Source organism: Musca autumnalis, unplaced genomic scaffold (genome assembly GCF_047663935.1).
Source record: "Musca autumnalis isolate F117 unplaced genomic scaffold, ASM4766393v1 scaffold_1, whole genome shotgun sequence".
Lineage (NCBI taxonomy): Eukaryota > Metazoa > Arthropoda > Insecta > Diptera > Muscidae > Musca > Musca autumnalis.
In genome coordinates, this window is record NW_027411644.1 from 154342410 (window position 1) to 154365250 (window position 22841).

The following is a 22841-nucleotide window of genomic DNA, read 5'->3' on the forward strand; positions in this document are numbered from 1 at the left end:
ATCCTATTCATGAAAAGGCATTTCGGAAAATGGGAAACCATTGCAGATTTTGTTGTAATGACGGATCCCAAAACCAAACGTTTCCGCGGTTTTGGTTTCATTACTTACTCCCATTCGTATATGATTGATAATATCCCATGTACTCGCCTTCATAAGCTTAATATTCCATAAAACAGTTTTTCATTTTATAACGTTTGTTGCTACTCCTGTAAAATTTGTATTTTGTTAGTTACAACTTTTGGCATTTATGGTGACGATATTTACTTGCACGTAAATTTTATGTTGTACTCACTACAAAAATATTAGTAAAATGTTCCGACTTTTGGAACTATTCTTAAGATGAACGCGTTCGAATGAAATAAAAACTAATATATTTTTAAAAAGTTCCATGTCATAGCTGTCAGGTTACCAGATGTTGTACCAAAAATTTGACATGCAGTTTTTTTTATTTTTGGCCGATGGCTGTAACCAATGTGCATCGGAGAAGTTTAAAAAGAAATATAGAAGAATGAAAAATAAAAGGGACTGACAGTTGTCATTTAACACTTTAAGTATTATTTGTAAATTTCTTAAGAAAGGTCATATCATCCACTTTTTCCTTTGTGTATCTCTCACATAAAAGCAATGTCCGTTTAGCTATGTATATATTTTTAAACTTATGGCCATATTTTCAGCATATTATGTTGTAATTTGGGATTTCCGCACAATTTGATTGCAACAATAAACTCCTGTACCAGTACAACCTCCTGGTTTACTTACATACATATTTTAAATTTAAGGATTTTTTTTCAATGTTGTTTACGCAAAACTCTTGTGGCGGATTTAAACAAGTGTTTTCAGTTATTTACTCATTGTTTGTGCCAGCCAAAAAGACTTACAACTTGTATCATGTAGACACTCTTCTTTTATTGTTCAGATAAGTATCTTATTCTACAATCGAATCAACAATTTGTCAATTCCTTAGAATCAATTGAAATCCCCAGTACCAATGACATTTGTAATCCTTTACACATTTCAAAGTGTCAAATTGTTTAACCTTCTTCAGCAGTTTATAATAAACAATCGACTTAAAAATTTGTTCTTTTTTATCTAAAACACACAATGTTGAATGAATGGCAATAGGGTGAAGAAGTAAACAACTCTTGTCTCTGTGGTATTGACATTTTTATGGCTGATGTCTTTGACATTTGCAAATTACATTTGGTTGGTTAGTTTCTTGCTTGGTTTAGATGGATAGCAATTCCACCCCTATTGTCACTTCTTGGGGGAAATTTGTCATTTGACCAAAATGTCATGGAGCGTTTAATTAAACAAATTGTCACACAGAAAAGCCAATATAAATCAACAACTGAAATATAGATATTCTCCAACATTTCCTTTTGACTCCATCTATTTTTAGTTGAAACTCAAGTAAAAATAGAACTGATAAGCATTATTTTTTTTTGCCATAAGAAGTTAGCGCGTCTCTGTAAACATCTCAGAACAACCGCAATGTAATTACGAAATTTATCATCGTCAAAAAGAAGAACTTTGAGAACAGCGAAGAAAAATATAACGTTGAAAACACAAGAGGATTAGTAAGAGTCATTACTTAAATTGTTTTTGAAGAATATAAGCGCAACATTTTTACTTGATAAACATTCCATATTTAAATTAAAAATCACATTCCATATTTAAAAGTTATGCAAAATCTCTTGCATTTATAATAAGAATGATTTTCAAAATTTAAGTTAATGGTCGAAGTTTAAATGTGTGTAGGCCCAATAGGAAGTTTTCTGAACGCTGGGAATCCTAATACCTGAAATCGGGCGGAGTGAAGTCAAGAGGTACCGTTATAACTGGGCCTATGTCACAATAACTAAAATCAGAAGGTACCGTTTTATGGGACTATAGCAAAAAATTGACCTATGCTTAAATTTTTGGAGGAACAGTTTCGTGACTGTCAAATTACAGGTAGTTTATACAAAAAATGTAGCTAAATCCTCAGAATACCGAAAATCCAAAGGTAATCTATATGGGGGCTACACCAAAGCATGGACCTATGTTGACAATTTTTGTTGGAAATGTTTTGTGATCACTGGGAATCTCAAATGTAAAATTACAGCTGGTTCGTTTCGGATTATACCAAAAAATGGACCAATATATACCATCTTCGAACTTGAGCTACCTATGGCAAAAAGACACTCGGGTGCAAAAACTCAATTATTATGGACCCTAGAGTGATTACAATAGACGGACATGCTTAGATCGAATTAGCATCAAGGATAGGGTCGCAAATGATTATTTCAATGCGTTACAAACGGAAAATTTATGTAAAGGAAGAATTATCAGTTAACCATTGATTAACAATCAATATTTTTTTTTAAGTTTATAAACCAACGATTTGGGCTTGCTTCTTTTCATTATATCACAGGCTGAGTGAAAATCTCTGTTGGCAAAGCCAACTGATACGTTCTTACTTGTTGTTTATTTAAATAAAACCTAACATATTGCATTAAAACGATAAGGAGACCTACAACGTGATAACAAAATCTATTATTCATCTGATGATTTCAATTTCAATTCTGTAATTAAATCGTAGACTCACAAATGGACACTGAACAAAATAAACGAGCAAATGAATAAAAACGTTAATTCCACGAAATAGCCTTGAAGGATTTACTGTGTTTTTGTAGCTTTCTTCTTATCATACACTTCTGGTTATATTAAATTCAATGGAATCTATATCACAGAGTTAAATTAATTATTCATTATTCAGTATATTATACAAAAGAGTACATATGCGACTAATTTCATACTAAATTCTTGTAATATTAGTTATGGGTAATATAAATACCCTTCTCATAATGAAAAGTTATACCCTTCTCATAATGAAAGAAAAGTAAATAAACAACACGAGTATTTGCATAATTTATTTTTTTGAACGCTCTTTTTATTTTGATTATTATTATTTTTAATAGAATTTTAATTATTATTTTTCTTTGCACCATTCCATAAATCGATTAAGGCAATGTTGATGCATTTTTACATTTATTGCGTTTCTCTCAATGATTTAGGAAATTGTATATTTTATAAATATTTCTTGGTGTGGTGTTTGTGAGTTTGTCAGCAATTGAATCATTTACTTCTTTATTTTAGATTAACAAGCAAACTTATGATAAACACAGGTATGAAAATAAATCCTTGTAGTTTCGACGACTATTTTGTATATTATCTATACGTATGTTTTGTATTTTTTATTGCATGTGCACATTAGGGTTATGACTTTATTACAACCTCGTATACCTGTATTATGTATTGAGGAATTTTTACCTAATATTGGATAAAATCTTAATTATAAGGTGATTCAATAAAAAGCTCACGCACAAAGTCATTTGAAAATTTTTCTGTACGAACTTTTTTGACAAACTTTTGAAGTCACTATATGTAGATATATAACGGAGAATAGGCTTTGGGGCCACTAGACATAACCAAAGAGTTATAATCTTTAGTTTCTCGATAAATGTATCATCATACCATTACATATATATGTATATCATTTTATATCATACAAGCTGAACCCGGTGCGCTTCGCTAATCCGACTAAGGTAAACTATAATGGAATGCTATAATTATATTAACTTTATTCTTAAAAATATTTTAATGTATAAATTATAAAGATATGTAGGCGTTCTATGCTATGGTATTTTTGTATTTTCCAGGAAGTGACACTCCTCGTAAATCCTTTACATCTATAATTACGCCTACTTGGATGACATTTACTAATTTCATATACTCTTACACTCTTAATTTCGACAAATTGATCCTACCTGAGCCTACCCTCCTTTTTAAAGAAATTAATTAAATAAGGAATAACACTACGATTGAGTACCTTAAGTTTGAGGATAGTTGTAAGTTGTGTTATTCATAGAAGTAATTTTTCCAATTTTTCCATATTAGGGTGGGGCGATTTGTGTGGAAGGAAAAAAACCTTAATGAGCCCTTCGCGTTTCTGATTCCTGGGATTGAACGGAGCAAAAAATTCCACTGGACCATATATCCACCGTGAAAATCGAGCCTCCCGATTTTGACATTAAGTTTTTTATTGACGTTTATTAGATATTTTGGCATATAACAGCCAAACCATTGAGTTTTTCGATCCAACACAAAGGCAAAAATTGTAGCCAAGACAGAAATTGAAAACTCTCTAATACATCGCAAAAGCATTGGAACGCTCCTTCAGGCAGTTTTGGCCTTAAGAATGTGCAAACTTTTCGGAAAGTGTCGATAAATGACATTGTGCTACAAAATTTGACCAGAAAATTATTCAAGCGTTCGGATGCAAAATTCTATCGTGTTGGAATCCATGGACAACGAAAATGTCTTTATTTCGATTGGGTAACTCCGTTTCATTTTTTATAACACTAAAAGTAGTGAACATCTGCGTTTCTTATATTTTCAAATTTAAACGCGCAGATCTTCTTTTTTCACACCAGATTTCTATTGATCCTTCTTCCGTTTAAAGGGGTGAATAATATCTTTCGAATAAGATACTATTTGTTCAAATCGGCTAACAAATGACTAAGTTATAGTGGTTTAAGTCTGGAAAACCCCACAAAAAAACTATAACTGAATTTCTCACAATTTTCAAAATAAATATTGAACAAAACAAAAAAACATTATATTTTTGAAAGTTATGAGAAATTCAGTTATAGTTTTTTTGTGGGGGTTTTCAGACTTAAACCACTATAACTTATTAGAGAGTTTTCAATTACTGTCTTGTCTACATTTTTTGTCTTTGTGTTGGATCGAAAATCTCAATGGTTTGGCTGTTATATGCCAAAATATCTAAAAAACGTCAATAAAAAACTTAATGTCAAAATCGGGAGGCTCGATTTTCACGGTAGATATATGGTCCAGTGGACTTTTTTGCTCAGTTCAATCCCAGGAATCAGAAACGCGAAGGGCTCATTAAGGTTTTCAAATCGCCCCGGCCTATTCCATATATCAACCTATTGTGACACCTTAAATTACTCTTAGGGTAACTCCTACTTGCATTGATAATTTTTACTCCAATAATGATAAGGATATGTCATAAGTAAATATAGTTAACTGATATTTAATAATTTTGCATAAAAACACACTAGCACACAGTCATAAGTTGCGAATAGTTTCAATACATTCACATTTTGGGTTGTTCTCTTCTTGGTCACCCATGCTCTACGGCAGTGGAAGGCATTGTGACTCACAAGAGAGACCATATGCTCTAAGTGAACGTAAATTGGTTATTGCTCACAGCCTGTGTAGATGCTAACACGTTGTGAGCATCAACAAATTTACGCTCATTGAGAGCACAAGGGAGACCCAAAAAATTTCTCTGCCTCACTCTGCTCTACGGGTACTATAATGATGGCTTCTACTGACTTCAAAGCCGCTCCCTTAAATAACGAATAAAAAAAATCAATATTTTATTATTATCCCTTATGTCTACCCACGTGATATTTTGTAATAAAAGGATAACCTAAATTAAGAACCGTTTTAAAAATATTTTTTCTAGTCCAAATTCTACACAAATTTACAAATTTCGACCGATTTCAATATAACTTGACAAAGTTATATCTAGACCTAATTCCGTCACACTTTAAAATTTCATTAAACTTTGACATACATGAAATACATGAAATCGGCCGAAAAAATAGCTGTATCCAAATCTGAACCGATTTCGACATATTTTGGCACATGTAATTTTAGGCCAAATTCCGTCACACTTTCCAAATTGGGTGACTGTATCTGCGACGTAAAGGAACAGAGCTATAGTCAGTAATATACAAAAGGTCATTCAAAGACATAAACACAACAAGATAAGACATTTTTTGAAATTATTCTTCAGTGAAACGTTTCGTACGTATTTAACCGAATTTAACGATCCAGTTGACATGGAACTCTTCTGGAATAGATCCTTGAATTCATAAATTTCGCTTCTGATACTATTATAGTACGGTTACACTAGAGTTTTTTGCCGGGTTAACCCACTTCGCAATGATTTATTTGACGATTGCGCTATGGAATTGACATTTGAAATCCAAACCCACTGGGTTAATCCGGTTAAGTGTAACCGGGGTAAATTACCTGCAAGCTGCATTGTTTCTGTTAAGGGTAATATTTTTATACATTGTTTCATAAACATTTTTGTTGCATGCATTTTGTATTGTCTTATTTCTTACTATTTTTTTCGGTTCTTAAGAAGAAAAATGCTTACAAAATGACTAATTTTGGAGAAAAAATGTATTTCAAAACAAGTAGGAACGGCGTTATTTTCGGCCGGGCCGAACTTGTTATACCCTCCACCACAAGTTGTATTGAAGTAAAAGGGACTAATTAGTTTCCTTTCGTGTATAAAGAAGACTTAATACTAAATTTCAGCAATTTCGGTAAAACTGTGTAAGTCACCATTCTATGGGGGCTATTTCAAAACGTCGATCTATACCGACAAATTTCTGACGGAAAGTTTTTAGACTCAAAGAAGACTAAATACCAAATTTCCTATATTACGGTAAGAGAATGTGGCTAAAACTTAAAAAATACCGAAAATAAAGCAGTACGCTTCTATGGGGATGTAGAAAGACGTGGACCTATACTGATAATACTCTTCTGGAATATTTTATAACTCTTGGAAGACGAAATAACGAATTTCAGCCCTTTCGGTTGGATATTGATGTCACAATCTTCAGTATTACTAAAATCGGGAGGTACCGTTTTATGGGGGCTAAATCGAAACGTGGACCTATACCGACGAATTTTAGTCAGAAATGGGGCAATATGAAAGCGTGGACCTGTACAGACATATTTCTGGCGAACAGTTTTATATCACATTGAAGACTAAATACCAAATTTCAGAAATTTTGGTGGAATATTGAAGACACAACCTTCAAAATACGAAAAATCGGGGGGTAAATTTCCATGGGGGCTATATGAAGACGTGGATCTATACCGACAAATTTAAAGGGGAAGATTGAGTACTCCGAACGAAGTCTAAATACCAAAGTTCAGCCATTTCGGTGGAATATTGAGGCCACAACGTTCAAAATACCGAAAATCGGGAGGTAACGTTCTATGGGGGCTATATATATGGACCGATACCGCCAAAGTTCTGGGGGAAAGTTTTATACCATCAACGTAGATTAAGTACCAAATTTCAACCATTTCGGTGTGATAATGAAGCTAAAACCTTCAAAATACCGAAAATGGGGAGGTACGTTCTATGTGGGCTATATGAAGGTGTGTGCCGATACCGACAAAATTCTGGGGGAATGTTTTATACCCCTAAAGAAGACTACGTACCAAATTTCAGCCATTTTGGTAGGATAATGAAGTTGAAACCTTAAAAATACCGAAAATCGGGAGGTACCATTCTATGGGGGCTATATGAAGGTGTGGACCGATACCGACAAAATTCTGGGGAAAGTTTTATACACCTAAAGAAGACTACGTACCAAATTTCAGCCATTTTGGTAGGATAATGAAGCTAAAACCTTAAAAATACCGATAATCGGGAGGTACCGTTCTATGGGGGCTATCAAAACGTGGACCGATATATCCCACTTTCAATACCAACCATCCTGCAAGTAATAAAAACTTCTGTAACAAATTTTTACTCTCTATCTTTAAAATTGCGAGCTGTATCTTGATTTCAACAGACAGACGGACGGAAAGGCGGACATGGTCAAATCGACATAGACTTTTATGCTGATCAATAATATATATACTTTATAGGGTCTCCGACGAATATTTCGATGTGTTACAAACGGAATGACAAATTTAATTATACCCTCCATATGGTGGAGGGTATAATGAGAAGAAAATGGTTATAATATTAGCGAGTTTCTGAAACAAAGAACTTTTATTCATGCCTTCACTTAAGCTGTCCTTCTTATAAAAAATCCTCTAAATTGCAAAGGTTGCCAAATATTTTGATTATAATATTTGACAAAATGAAAATATTGAATATATGTAGATGTATGGATTTCCTTAAGTTTTAGTTACTTTCCAAGCATATGCAAGAATCGCCACTAGTACCAAATTGAAGCCAAGGGTCTGTAGATTTCAAAACTTTTTGCGGACGTTTGCGGTTTGGTCAGTTATGGCCGAAAGTTTAACTCCGTTTGTAAGTGCTTAAAATATATTTTTTGGGATATTTTAAAGTAATTTTATTATCCTTTCTAATATCTATGTTCAATTTAATATTTACTGTGCTATTAGCTATGGTAACTAGGAGCCGTACTGAATACTCGCAAAAACTAAAGTTTGGGGGTATTCACTTTAATAAACTTTCTTTTTTGGGACAACCTAATGCTGGACCACTCCAAGATTTTCCCCGCGAGAATTTAAAATACATATTACAGGTAGTTCTGCCGAAAATAAGATTATAATATATAATGTACCGGAAAATGGATGGTAACCCTATATGGAGACTGTGGTCGAAAGTGGACGGATATGACATTTCTTTGTAAGGTAGTGTTCAGAGCTCTGAGTTCATTATTAAAACCTATTCGGTTTGAATATTTAGTTAACATATGCCGAAATAAATCGAGATATAATTCATATATCTCATATAATTACCATGGACCAATACTGACAATTTTTCGCGGGGAGGTTTTGAAATCTACAGACTCATGGCTTGAAAATTGAATATCGAAAAATTTGAAGTGTTTAGAAACGATTTACATCTTCAAATTTTTAAAATTGTGACATGAATTTTTTGAATTTTGTCGTTAGGCGCATCCACTGTGCACTGGTGTCATGAGGCGGCACACTTTTGCAGTCCTCAAGGCGGCATTTTTGCAGGTTTGAATATTCTTCCGCAGCGTAGCGTTAATATTTGCATACCACAAGGCGCGGCATATTTTACCACAGGCCGGTCTCTTGCTTTGTAAGAAGTCAACAGCGACTACAGAGCCGTTTTTACACTGTTCGGCATGATGCCGAAAAATTTAAATTCATTTGAAATATATGCCGGCAAACATATCAACGTTGGACTTTGGTGTCGGCGTCGCCCTGTTGTTGTTGTTGTTTTTTTTTTCTCAACACCCAACACAAAACTTTACTCAAACATTGGATATGTTTTTAGCTTAATAGATGTTGCTTGCGCGGACGACTTAAACATGCTCTCGAACTTTACACCCATTATTTTGTGGTAGATAGTAGTCGGAATCAGAACAACATCGACCAACATGATCTAAGGGATCCTAAGTTCGGTGAACAGTATGACAGTGGATTAAGCGTTTATGAATTCTACAACACCGCTAGAGGGAAGTTTTCTCTATATCCTCGAACAGCTTGGCATAGCTGAACGGTATCAAAAGCCTTTTATAGGTCAAAAGCCACCACTACTGTTCGATCGCACGACCTGCTGTGCCGCTATATCGACTGATATGTGTGGATATAGCGGGTAATGCTGTTGTGGAGCTGTGTATTTTCCGGAATCAATGTTAATGTTGGGAAACTGTTCCGCATCATTGGAGGAGTCGTAAATCTTTGCTATTGGCGCCAAGAGGGAGATCGGCCGGTAAGATTCACCTTGACAGGCATCTTCGTCTGGCTTCAGAAGAGGTACCACCCTACCAACTATTCACGTTTCTGGCACAATATGGCTGGCTAACGATAGACTGTGGGCACTTGTAAAATACTCAAACTCGGGATCACCCAGTTGCTTAAGCATTACTATTGAGAGGACGACGTCTGCAACAGCGCTCATTCGCACACTCACTCTCGGGAGCTCTATGAACTGCAGATTAAAATAACACACGCACCTCCTCGGATCTGTCACTGTCACGCTGTTGAAAGTTCGTTCTCTTATCCTTCCTTCCAGGATTCGAGATTGATTTAACCATTGCCCACTATTTACTTAATCCTGTACCAATTTGGAATTGCTTCAGGTGGTCTAACCACTTTTTCTACTTCTGTTTACCTATTAGCCTGTTGATTTGATTTCTCTAACTCTTGGGACTTCAGGGTTTGTACGCTAGTTTGATAGTCCCATCGCCTCTGCTGGGACATTTGGCCTAATTACACGTATTCGACCACCAGGTATGTAGCGAGCGGATGGAGCAGTGATGATGTCCCCAAAAATTCTTTCAGCTACCCGAGGATTCAAAGGAATGAGCAGCTCTCTGAAACGATAATTGGTGATTCAAAAATCATGAATATTGAGATGATTAAATGTGGTACAGCTAACTACCATGTTTTTGCCTATGCGAACTCTATGAGTCTGATTTCGTTGTCAGACGTTTCACTGTGAAAACTGAATTTCCCGACAGTTGGGTCAAAGATATTCTTCTTTCCAATTTTTAGACTAAAATGGCACCAGTCATATGTCTCTTCTTTTTCTGCTCGTTCTTGGATTCAGTGGGAGCATGAGCGCAAACAAAACTTATGTTGAAAAATTTAGATTTTTCCGAATTGCAGCAAATCTAAAAAGAGTCCGAACATTCCATGTGCAGATTCGCAGATCATGGTCCTTAGTATGTTTGGGGCAGACAATTTAGAGAGGGTTGCTTTACTGTTTCTTTGTTTGTTTGCTATCTCGGTGATTATAATTTTTGAATTTTTGCGCAATTATACTTACATATCAGTTGTTTTTGATGGAACACCCTACAGAATGCATTGATTCTGATTCCTGTTTTTAGCAATGTCATCCGTTGGTATATTCACTGTTCTAAATTCAGTTCTTGTAATTTTTCTGAATGAAAACAAACTTTCTAAAATAAATTTTTAAAACAGTTCTATTTCATATCGATATTTTCAATGTAAATAACTATAAACGATTTTATTGATAAATGTGTATATCTGTTATTATGGAGATGTACGGAGATGCATATTATATTCATATAAATGTATATATATATATATGTGTGTCTATAAATGCAGACTTGTTGATTTTCCAAATATAAACATTTAAACTGATAGATTATTTTGATATTTGCATGTAGTGTTTGTTCTGCACTCAAATACAAATTTTTGAAATCAATCAAAGGAAAAGTATTCTTGTGTCGTAGGCGTCCGGACAATGGCAAAACAAATTGTCATAACATAAATGAAAATAAAAATGCTATAATTTTTTTATATTACTTTTCAAATAGATCAATGTATAATTCATGTCGATCGTCAATTTTATTGTTTAAAAAAATTAAATAGTTTTGTTAATGAAAATTTCATGAAAATTTCCTAGCAAACCTATTGGCATTAAAAGACTCGAATAGGTTGCTTTCTATTTTAACTTCTGATCTTCACAACATACACACAAACTAAAGGCAAATCCAATATTGAACATTTTTGTCGATTTTTTAACAAAAGTTGTTAAAATTTGTTTACAGAATACAAAGGTTGTTAATAATGTTGTTTAAATGAGTTTCTCGAAAAATAACAATATCACCTGTTGTTAAAAAGTTATTCAGTAACTTTTTAACAACTTAATTCATTGTTTATTTTACAACAATTTCATTTGTTGGTTTTGTAGTTGTTACAAAAACAAAAGAAATTTTAACAACTTTTCAATCGATAAAAGTTACAGAATAGGCCTACAGGAATTTTGTAGTAATTCGAACAAATTTTCTAATAACTTTCCCAAACCAAACCCCTATTTCATTTGTAAATTTATTCATAAATCTTGCCGAGCCAATTCAAATGAAATGTATAAACCATTTCACACATCAGCCAGCACTTTATTCTCAGGACACTTAAATCAAAATATAATAAATGGCTGAATGTGGGAAAGACCAACAGTATTTTACATTTGAAAGCGTGTGTGGCACAAAATGGCATTGGGTCAAATACCTGTAGATGGTTTGGCTGACAGCCATGGTCACAGATGTCAATGTCAGCTTAAGTTAGTGTTACTTCATTTATCAAAGTTGCTTGACTGTCATTAAAGAAACCTTCATTTTTTAATGTATTTCTCTTTGCTTTTCAGGACCCACTAACTTACAAATACTTTGTTTTTTAGGAGAGAACATTTAACGGTTGCCAACAACATTTCAACATTTTTTAGAACGCAGTAACCACAAGGAAGTGACCGTTTGTGCATAAAGGTAAGTCCAATTTGTTTAGATTATAAATGTCAATTTCTAACTTTCACTTTCTGTAAGAAGTAGTTGAGCTGGATTAGCTGTACAGGTTTTAAGGGGTTACGATGCGCATTATTTTCTTTCAAATACAAATAATTGTGAACGAATGAATTTTCTCTTTCTTTAAAAAAAACCAACTTAGCAAACCAAGTTTTATTTATTTTTTCTCTTGGTTAATCCAATCTATATAAAGCTCGTAGATTTTGTTACCCAGCAAAATATTTGTAGCCAAAGAAGTAGTTGAATCATGAGTGCAAGTGATTTCGGACTACATCTTTTTACGTGAAAGAAGTCATGATTTTTACAAGGGCATGGTGCAGTGAGGATAGTGTCTAATTTGCTTCTTAAGCACACATTTCGCATTAGTTCTTTGTAGTGAATAAATATACATTCTATGCAATGTATTTTGAATTGATTTTTCGATTCATTTAAAAATTGATTCGCAAGCAAGCATTTTGAGGATATGGGAGAAGTTAACATCTACTAAGCGAGCATTTTCCACTGATTTGAGACCACAGGGTCATTTGGAAAAATTATTTAAAAGAGTTTTGGTAACTTTTAATAAATATTTATGGCTTGTTTCTCTAGGAATTCAAAATAAAATTCCTCCAAATTACTACCAAACTCATGTTTTTGTAGGACATTTTTGTTTGAAAAAAAAGTAGTTTGATAATAGTTCGATCGTCTTAAAGAAATCTATATAATGAATATAGAACAAAGGAATATCTCAAATAAATCATTATAAAAAGCGACTGAGTGCAAATAAAAACCAAATACTTTTATTCTAGAAAGTTTGCTTTTATTATTCAAAAATCTCCAAAAACATCTTAAAATGCTTTTTGCATAAATAAGGTCATGCAAAAGAGGTGATAAACATCAAAAATTGATTGCATCCTAGCTGCACCATGCCCTTGTAAAAATCATGGCTTCTTTCACGTAAAAAGACATAGTCACTTGCACTCATTATTCAACTACTTCTGTGGCTACAAACAAAGATGCAGTCTGACCCATGATTATCTTTTTGGATACAAACATTTTGATGTGTAATTAAACTACCATAAAATAAATTGTTTCCTGTGTTCAAAAATTTATTACAAATGTAAAAATTACTACAATGTGAAAATTTTATGAAATGGATTAAAATCGGACCTTGTCAAAATGTGAAGAACGGAATGCATTTTACATGACTCTGCGTGGACAGCTTCTAAAAAAGCTATTCAATCACTACTTCGCATAGAACAACTTCAAATAAATTTTGCTGGGTATTAATTTAAAAGTAAAAAAAAAATAGATGGTCACCCCGAAACATGTCAATGGCACTAAAAAATATCACCCAACCCTAGCATATTTTCAGGCGCAATGAAACAAAATCAAATTTTGACCATTGGAATAAGTAGTGTTAGGAAAGACATACGGAACTACTGGTGTCGGTCGCCGACATTTATGACTGCCAACACGTTAGTGGTGTTAACTAAAATTTAAAATATATACACAATTGACGAGGAATAAGTTTGAAATTAATAATCACCAGCATGTAGGAATATTGAGTTTTTCTAACGTTTAATGAGGCTACACCTAAATGTTTACCCATATTGAAAATATTTGTTAATGCGACATTCAATCGCCTGAGAAGAAAAAGTACTTTTATTGTAATTCGAGAATTCCGTTTACAATTATTTACGCTCAATTTGTCAATATTGTCTCGATAATCTGGGCACACGGTAATCCGGTTAATCCATGCAACGCGGTAATTCGGTCACTAAAACTAATACACTTCACTATTTTTTTACACTTGCAGCATTTTTTACTTCCATTTTTCATTTAAGTGTTCAGTTTTAGCAATTACAATTTAATAAGCATTAATGTACGCCTACTACGAGCGACTTTATCATAAAAAACAAGTGGTAGCCTACCCTAAAAAACGGACCGTGGTACCCAACACCACTGATAAACATTTCTTTAATGGAGATACGAACGTTATCAGCCACCCTGGCTTTTGTACCAAATGACTTAGAGATAACTGAACGAAAATAACTAATAAAATTCCACAAATTGGAAATTGGGATATATGAGCGTTTTTTTTTCTAATTTCTACCACTTTTATGGGATCAATTTAAAGCTCATAATGTCTTCATAAATATAGGTCACTTTTGTTGAGATGCACCTAACCAAACCAGGAATATTCTTCAATACAATTCAAATCAAAAATGGAACAGTTGGATGTACAACAACCTATTTTAATGTAAAGCTGAGCTTTTCTCTTTCAATTGATAGCCTTTGCTTTTGGAATACCCCCACTAAAAGCGGAGATTATTCTCCACATAAGTTTTTGCGCATTTCCACCCTTATATATTATACCACCATCACCACAATCGATGGGCTTCTTCTCCTTTTTTTTAAGTTGTTTATTTTTATTGGTATACTTATAATTATGTAAACTATAATAAACAATAGTATTTCTTATAATAATATAATACATTGTCCCAACAACGGGCTCTCTAGTATAATTTTTAATAGTGGAATTTTGCATTTGTACAATTTATTTATTACAATGTATATATAAATATTTTCGTTAAGTTTCAATGTAATGAAAACATGCCAAAAGGGACCCCAATCAACGCCCAAAATTCCGATCCAAAATCCGATCAATATTGCGACCTATAGCGTGATTAAAAATTTAAAAAGTGGTAATTATTATCGACTATTGCGTTATCTCTGTCCTTTTGGCACCTATGCCAAACTTCTTTGGATTAATGTAAAGGTTTGATTTTATTCTTTCATTGTCAGGCCTTGACTTTGAAAGGCTGTGTTATTTTCAAAGCGGTGATATTCGTCATTACAATTGAAATCCCAAAAATGAAAACCTGGGTTGGATTGGCGACTATTGCGATATATTACTTGTCTGATCACCTACGATAACCTATTTTGCATTGTTGTTGTAAACGCGAAGTTTTCTACTTTAATTACACTGGTCAACAGGACTTTTGTGTCAACCGAAGTTGCAGTTGTTTCTAGATGAAATCGGCGAGTTATTTTCAAATCCGGTCCCGGTTTTTCTCCATCAGCTCTTGTTTTTGAGATATAGCTCAAAATCGGGTTTTACGTGTTTAACCCAGACTTTCGTTATTTTCGGATACAAACAAATATTTTTTATGGGTTTTTCGACATTAATATATTAAGGAGATGTTATTGTTTTTGAAATAGTTATGGTGAGTATATATCAAAAAATATAGAAAATATACGACGGACCTTGTAAAAACTGCATATTCTGAGTACTTTAAGCTGTAATAACGTCATCGGGGGAAGTCATAGGATCTTCAAATGTATAATATAAAGTTCATAGCCCCCATGATTCGGCCATAACCTAAAAATCGCCATGAAGACTGCTAAAGGGAAATAATTTACCAGTGATATCATTACCACATAAGCCATTTACTTTTCAATGGCAGTCTTCATGATGATTTTTAGGTTATGGCCGAATCATGGGCGCTATGAACTTTATATTATATATTTGAATACTGGACTATATAGTAGACACCCTAAGCATATCCGCATTACCATATGAAGATCCTATGACTTCCCTCGATGACGTAATTACGCTTAAAATACCCAAAATAAGAAAATTTTGCAAGGTCCGTCGTATATTTTCTATATTTTTTGATATATACTCACCATTACTATTTCAAAATCGATTTGTATCGAGCGTACAACATCTCCTTAATATATTAATGTCGAAAAACCCACAAAAAAATATTTGTTAGTATCCGAAAATAACGAAAGTCTGGGTTAAACTCGTAAAAACAGATTTTGAGCTATATCTCAAAAACAAGAGCTGATGGAGAAAAACCGGGACCGGATTTGAAAATAACTCGCCGATTTCATCTAGAAACAACTGCAACTTCGTCTGAAACATTCAACTTTTTCAATTTTGTTGAGCACTGTTATCAGTCTTCGCTTTTAGAATACTCTTAATAGAAACGGAAATATTCGCCTTAGAAAAAAATCTTGACTTTTTCTGCAAATAACTTTTTTTGTCCACTTTTTTATTTGTTTTTTTAAGAGATGGCTTATACTTGCTTCTCATTTATTTGGACAAAATTAGTAAACCTATTTTATTACCGTTGTTACCGATATTAGCAAATAAAATATATATATTTCTTATATCTCCACGCGAAATTTTTAAAAATTATATAGTCTATATTACTTTCAGGCGATACTGTAATATACTCTTGAAACCGCAGGAAAATCTGTTCAGCGGTTTTTTTAATTTTAGGCCCAAACAAACGTACAAACAATCTTTTGTAATGATAAAAGTTTGAAAATGGGCCCACGTTTTGACATTCCGAATCACTTTTTGGTTTAGTTGGTACACCTTTGCCGTTCAATTTCTCTTCTCGTAAGGAAGTAAATCAAGTAGTGTGTATATTTTACCTTCTCCATAAAGTTCCTGGTGCAGGTTTACAAAGTGGGGTCGTTAAACAATTCAGGCGCAATATTATGGCGTTCTTTTGTCGTTTTTCAACTTTCTCATAGTTGAGCGTGATACCACGTAGATCCAATGATCGTAAGCACTCGGACGTCTACCACAGATCCTCTAAAATGTGCGCGACTTTTTTAGTGATATTAACTTAACATTAACCGGTAATTGGACACATACCATCGGTGTCATGCTTCAGTGTTCCATACGTCCTTTTCCTGTTTTGAGGTAATCGCATTTTAATGTTTGTGTCACAACTGCTTGGAGCTGACTATAGATAATATTTATATTTTTGACTAAATTTATCAATAATAGTATATAGAACATCTCTGCCAAAAGTTAGAAGAATATCTTTTGGAATAAGATAGTTATAGAAAATTTTTAAAAATAGAATTTTTGTCAAGTTGTTCCATCCATATCCACATGACACAAACGCTAAATATTGTAAATCACATGGAACAAAGTGACAAAATATTTTTTCCTCAAAATACGGATTTATTTAAAACTAAAACGCAACGTCTACTGAGATTCATACATTTGCATTTATTCAATTAATTGTCACACCAAAAGGCGGTCCTTTGCGAACAGGAACATAGAAAATTCCGGCAACTTTGTTTTCTGGATATACGGCACCCATATGTACAGTAGAAAATTTGGCACCACAGCGACCAGACACAGCTTCTTTATAATTGCTGCACTCAATACTAGCGAAATTATTTAATCTAAGTGCCTCAGCGTAGTAGGTTGTAGAGCGACCATGGGAACAAGCACCAGTTAAGTCTAAAACACAACCAGGTTGTTTTTGACCACCATTTGGATAGAAGGCACCTTTTCCAATGGGTTTTTGGAAACCCAGTAACCCACCATTCGTATGTATAGATTGAACGTAAAATGCATCAGTATCAGCCAAACGTTTTTCGGGCTTGTCATACCTGAATAATGGCAAGGCTGTATCCATGCCGATGATGGTGTTAATCTTGCCGTTTTTAACATTTTTACCAGCATAACCAGCAACATGAGCACCCAAGCTATGGCCAGCCACAGTCAACGTTTCAAACGACATATTGTAGTTTTTGTTCAGGAAATCAATCATTTCGGCAATTTTCTTGCCAACTTTGGGTACAGCAATAACAGAATTAGCATAATTCACAGAACGAGCATGGGCCCAATCAACAACAATTACGTTACAATCGAATGTTCCCAGTGCGGCGTCACGAATGTTTCTATTCATGCCAGAGGTATAACTCTGAATCCAGCCATGGACAACAAAATATGTTGGTTTGCTACCAGCAAAATAGGAGGCATTAACCGACTGGGTAGTAGCTTCAATTTTGGTGCCCTTGCTAGGATTGACTCTGGTGTAAAGATAGTATTTGACAGGAATTGTTCTAAGTCCCAGAGATTGGATATTTTCCATGACTTCTAAATAGTTTTCAGCCTCCTTCTTATTCATCCAGTCAAAGGTACCATCTGTGCGAGGCACATACCAGCCATTTTCACCATGAATTTGTTCTTTGTTGTTGTCAAATGATGGATGGGCGGAAACTAAAAAAATTAAAAAATATATAAGCAATTGTCCACTTATTTAGCAATATATTGTTTCAATTACTTCTTACCGCTCAAACAGAAAAGGACGAGAATCCACAAGAATTTCATTTTGCGAATGACGTGTTCTTGTTCACATTCAAAGCGTTTTTATACCTGTCCGTTTTATTGTGTGCACTTTTAAGGGTTTCCAGAGGAAATCACAGAGCGTTTCTGATTATGTCGTATTAATTATCCACGTTTACGTTGATAAAGTGGTGACACAGTGTAATGAATTGACAAATTTTGTTGTCGAAATGAAATGTTTTAAAATTTTCAACATCACAGTTAAACCTAACCCACGACTCGACGTACAAAAATATTCACCTTCCTACCACAACAACGATCATGGAGCGTCCATATTTCCCAAATACATTGTAGCCGAAATCTCATTTTAAACTAAAAACAACGACAACAACTTATATGAATGTTTCAATTAATGGACATAAATCATTTTGCTTTACAATATATTATATTTTATGTTGTATTTGGCACATTCGAATTGAAATATTCGAATAATATTTTATTTTCGATAATAAAATGTTTTGATCAGCTAAAAATCTAAGAAGTAACACTGTGCGGTGATTGTCTTAGATTAAATTAGTAATAAATGTAATATTTTCTTAACAAAATCTACAACAAAACCAACCAACTTACAAATATCATTGACTGATATGAGGCATATCTTGGTATAATCCTAAATAGGTGGTGTAAGTTGCGAAAGAGATAAATGAGAAGCGGTCATTTTGTTTCTATCTTTGATTTCAAGAACAGTAATTCTATGCCCTGTAGGAAATGTCAATAGTGAATCTATACTGACTTACTACTGACATTGTCAACAGTACTACTGACAAACTGTAGACAACTCATGTAATTGTAAACTCATGTGATCTCACTTATTTTTAACTGTCAGTTCAAATATGAAGGGTTATAACCTTATTATTATCTATAGTTTATTTTTTTTACATTTTTTTAATCTTTTCTTACGTTTGAGTAGTGGGAATATAAATATTTGTATTTTTTTTAGCCTTATGGCTTGGAGTATTTGTAATTATAGGATTATATCATATACCTAGTTTTATATGCGCTCTGAGTAGTGATAACATACACATATGTAATATAATGTAATTCATTTAAATTGGCCCGATGGCTTAGAATTATTGTAAAGTTGATAAATAAATAAATAAATAAATAATTTCCTATAGACATTTTGTATGAACGTGTCATTCGAAAGACAGTAGTGACATTGGAACTAGTATGTCAGTAGTAAGTCAGTAGTTGCTGAGGGACCATGTGTTGACATTGGAAGTAGTGAGTCAATAGAGACATTGGAGGTAGTGAGTTAATAGTACATAAAGAGTCATATGGAGAAATTGGTACCAAATTTTCACTACAGAGTTTTTTGGCCTGTTTGGAACTTTTTATAGATTAAAAATCTATATAGTGTGTTTAATAAGACGATGTACTTACACTTTTTTAAATAGTATATTTTATTAAAGAAAAAAATATAATATTGAAAATGCTAAGAAAGTACATATTGCGAATACAGTCTTTTTATCTTTATAAAGGCTAAGTCCAAGATTCCACATAAGCACAAAATCAGTAAATAAAGCCAATGTTTCCAAGGCTGGCTAAACAGTAATAACAAAATCTTTTGTCAGAAACATCATCGCCTTTTTTATTTTCTTGTGATTTATCTGCTTAAAATATTTCTTCTGCAGCTCTTAACGTTTCATCAGGCGATTCGCTGAATGTTGATATAACATATAGGAATTGAAAAGAATAAACATGTATACATAAACTAAATGCCCTTAAATTTGCCTACCAAGTACAGCTTTATAAACGTTGGAAAAATCTCGCAATTGATTTTTGCCAAATAATACTGCAGCATTGTAACTCATTATTATGTCAGATGTAAGTTGCGTTCAGCATTTCTAGCGAGACGGGATAATGTATTCGTCAGCCTCCACAATCTTCTCTAAAGATTCCACAAAATGTCTAATTGTCGAAGTTTCACCACAAATGTAGTCAGCCGCCTCAGAATTAGTATTGTCTATTATTCTCTTGTCTTTTATAATTTACTTTGTTCATACATGCTGTCATTAAAATTATCGTTAAATTCACGATATTTTATTCACGATTTATATTTACAATGCTTCTTCTTTTTAAGGTAAAAGTATCAATTGTTGACAACCTGTTGACAAACTGTTGACTTTGTCACCATAATAATAGACAAAGTGTTGATTTGTCGACACATGACCCCATGCTTCCTACAGGGTAAGTTTAAGGGCATTGGCTCCTACTTTTAAAGAAGCAAACACATACATACATATATGTGTACATAAGGGTTATAACTTTTTTGCATTTTTTACAAGTATCAGAAATACCACCACATAGCCATGTAAAGCATGGGCAAATATTAAACAAGTAAGAACAAGCTCTTAAGCTCTGCCGGGCCGAACTTTTTACACCTTCACCACGAACTGTATTGAAGTAAATATACACAATTAATTTCCTATCTTTTATGAAAGTATGTACTGTATGTTCGTATTCACGAATTTAGCTTTTGTATCCTCTGGCAAGGCACAATATTAAATTACACTCTAGAAAAGACAATGTGCGTATGTTAGAATGTATGTTTGTATGTTCCGTATAGACTCAAAAACGGCTGTACCGATTTTGTTGAAAATTTCAGAAAATGTACAGGGAAGACCCTTCGTGAAAATAAGCTATATATATATATTTTTTTTAATTTCGTAGGGTGCGGGGTGCCCCACTTTATTAAAAACGCTATTTTAGCACGCCCACATTGTATATATGTTATACATCCAAAACTACTGAACCGATTTTCATGAAAATTTCAGAGAGTGTATAGGGATGACCAGTGGTAAATATAGGTAAAATATTTGGTTGAATTTCGGAGAGGGCGGGGTCCTTATATGCCCGATTTTTTAAAAACGCTATTTTTGCAAAATTTACGAACGTATCGGTTAGAATATAAATTTGAGAGGCAATGGTGGTTGAATTTCCGACCCTTGGTACTTATTTAGGGCCTAAAGACCCGACCACGCCCACTTTTTTTAAATATGTTATATCTCTGAAACTACTGAACCTATTTTCCTGAAAATTTCAGAGAATTTACAGGAATGACCCCTGGTGAAAATAGGTTATATATTTTGTTGAATTTCGGAGGGGCTGCGTACCCTACTAGGCCCTATTTTAAAAAAATGCTAATTTTGTAAATCTTGCGAACGTATCGGGTTGAAAATGAATGCGGTTGTGTCTCCCACCCTAGGTGCTTATATAGGACCTAAAGGCCCGACCATGCCTTTTTTAAATATGTTATATCTTCAAATCTTCTGGACCGTTTTCATGTAATTTTCAGATGATGTACAGGGATGTCCCCTGGTGAAAACAAGCTATATATTTTGTAGAATTTCGGCGGAGCGGTGTTTGAAAATAATTCAATAGACAATGGGGGTTGTGTCTCCGACTCGAGGCACTTACTTATGGCCTTAAGACCCGACCACGCCCACTTTTTAAATATGTCATATCTCCAAAACTTCAAAACCGATTTCCATGTCATTTTCAGATGGCGTAGAGAGATGGCCATTGGTGGAAATAGGCTATATATGTTGATGAACTTCAGAGGAGCGTGTTATCCCCAGTGGCATATATTTTAAAAGTGCTATATATATGCAAAACTTACAAACGTGTCCGTTTCCCCGACCCTGGGTATATTTCCTGGGTACAATTCGGCAAAAGATCTAACACAAACAAAGCACAAACCTACCCCGCTCGACTTACCTGCATGCTGCAAGATGGCACGCTTTGTCCAGATAATGGTGAAGCATAGTGGCAAAGAATGGTCCACTATCTTGAAACTGCTTCAAAACTCTATACTTGGGTACCAGCCAGAGATGTTAATTAAGTAGTCAGAATGAAATCCAAAGACTTCACCAGAATGTAAACCATCAGGTTGAAGGTTATGGAATGGTAAATTTTAGACATTTTACTTACAAAAGCTCCAATTTAGTCCGCTGGACCACTATAAACTATACCAACCGATTGTAAATTAACAGGAAAAAGAACAAGTAACACAGCGTTAAGTTCGGTCGGGCTTTCTGTTACGCAAGTAGCAATAGTCAGAATTTTAGGTGGACACGTATTATGACCCAAATACCTAAGTTTAACTAATTCCATCGGCTAAAACATTGAAAATGCCTGAAATCGAGCAATGCCGTTATAAAGGGACTGTACCAAAATGTGGACCTATATTTACAATTGTTGGTAGATAGGTTTTCTGTCCTAATTCGGTTTAAAAATGTAGATGAAAAGGTCAAGATACTTGTAGTCGGGTAGTAATGTATGGTAGCTATTCCAAAACATGGACTTTCTTGGCCACTACGAACGCTAAGTGCTAAATTATAGCGAATTCGGTCTGAAAACGTATCTAAAATGCAGCTAAAAACCTTGACCTTATTGCAAACAAATGACGCATCTTTCAATAATTTGTGGATGCTAGAGTGATTAACACAGATGGACGGAAATGCATTTTACCCTGAAGAATATATATATACATACTTTATAGGGTCGCAAAGCGTTACAAACGCCTCCATAGCAAAGACTTGCTACTATTCGAATAAAAGCAAAATTCTTCAACATCAGCTTTATTTGCG

The 22841-nt window shown here is 33.9% G+C and overlaps 2 protein-coding genes across 3 annotated transcripts in view; one reads left to right on the forward strand and one right to left on the reverse strand.

The window, feature by feature from the left end:
- The window catches only part of RYa-R (RYamide receptor), a 688795-nt gene that overhangs the window by 100770 nt on the left and 565184 nt on the right, over nucleotides 1-22841 (forward strand). For both annotated transcript variants that reach the window (XM_073958606.1, XM_073958607.1), the window contains exon 2: nucleotides 11948-12065. The gene's annotated coding sequence lies outside the window, so the exon portion shown is untranslated. The remainder of the gene's footprint in view (nucleotides 1-11947; nucleotides 12066-22841) is intronic.
- On the reverse strand, nucleotides 17126-18254 carry LOC141389038 (phospholipase A1-like). Its single transcript, XM_073960045.1, has 2 exons — nucleotides 18195-18254; nucleotides 17126-18123 (listed from the first exon to the last, which is right to left on the reverse strand). The coding sequence occupies exons 1-2, from the start codon at nucleotides 18232-18234 to the stop codon at nucleotides 17126-17128; spliced, it is 1038 nt and encodes a 345-aa protein (XP_073816146.1). The 5' UTR covers nucleotides 18235-18254.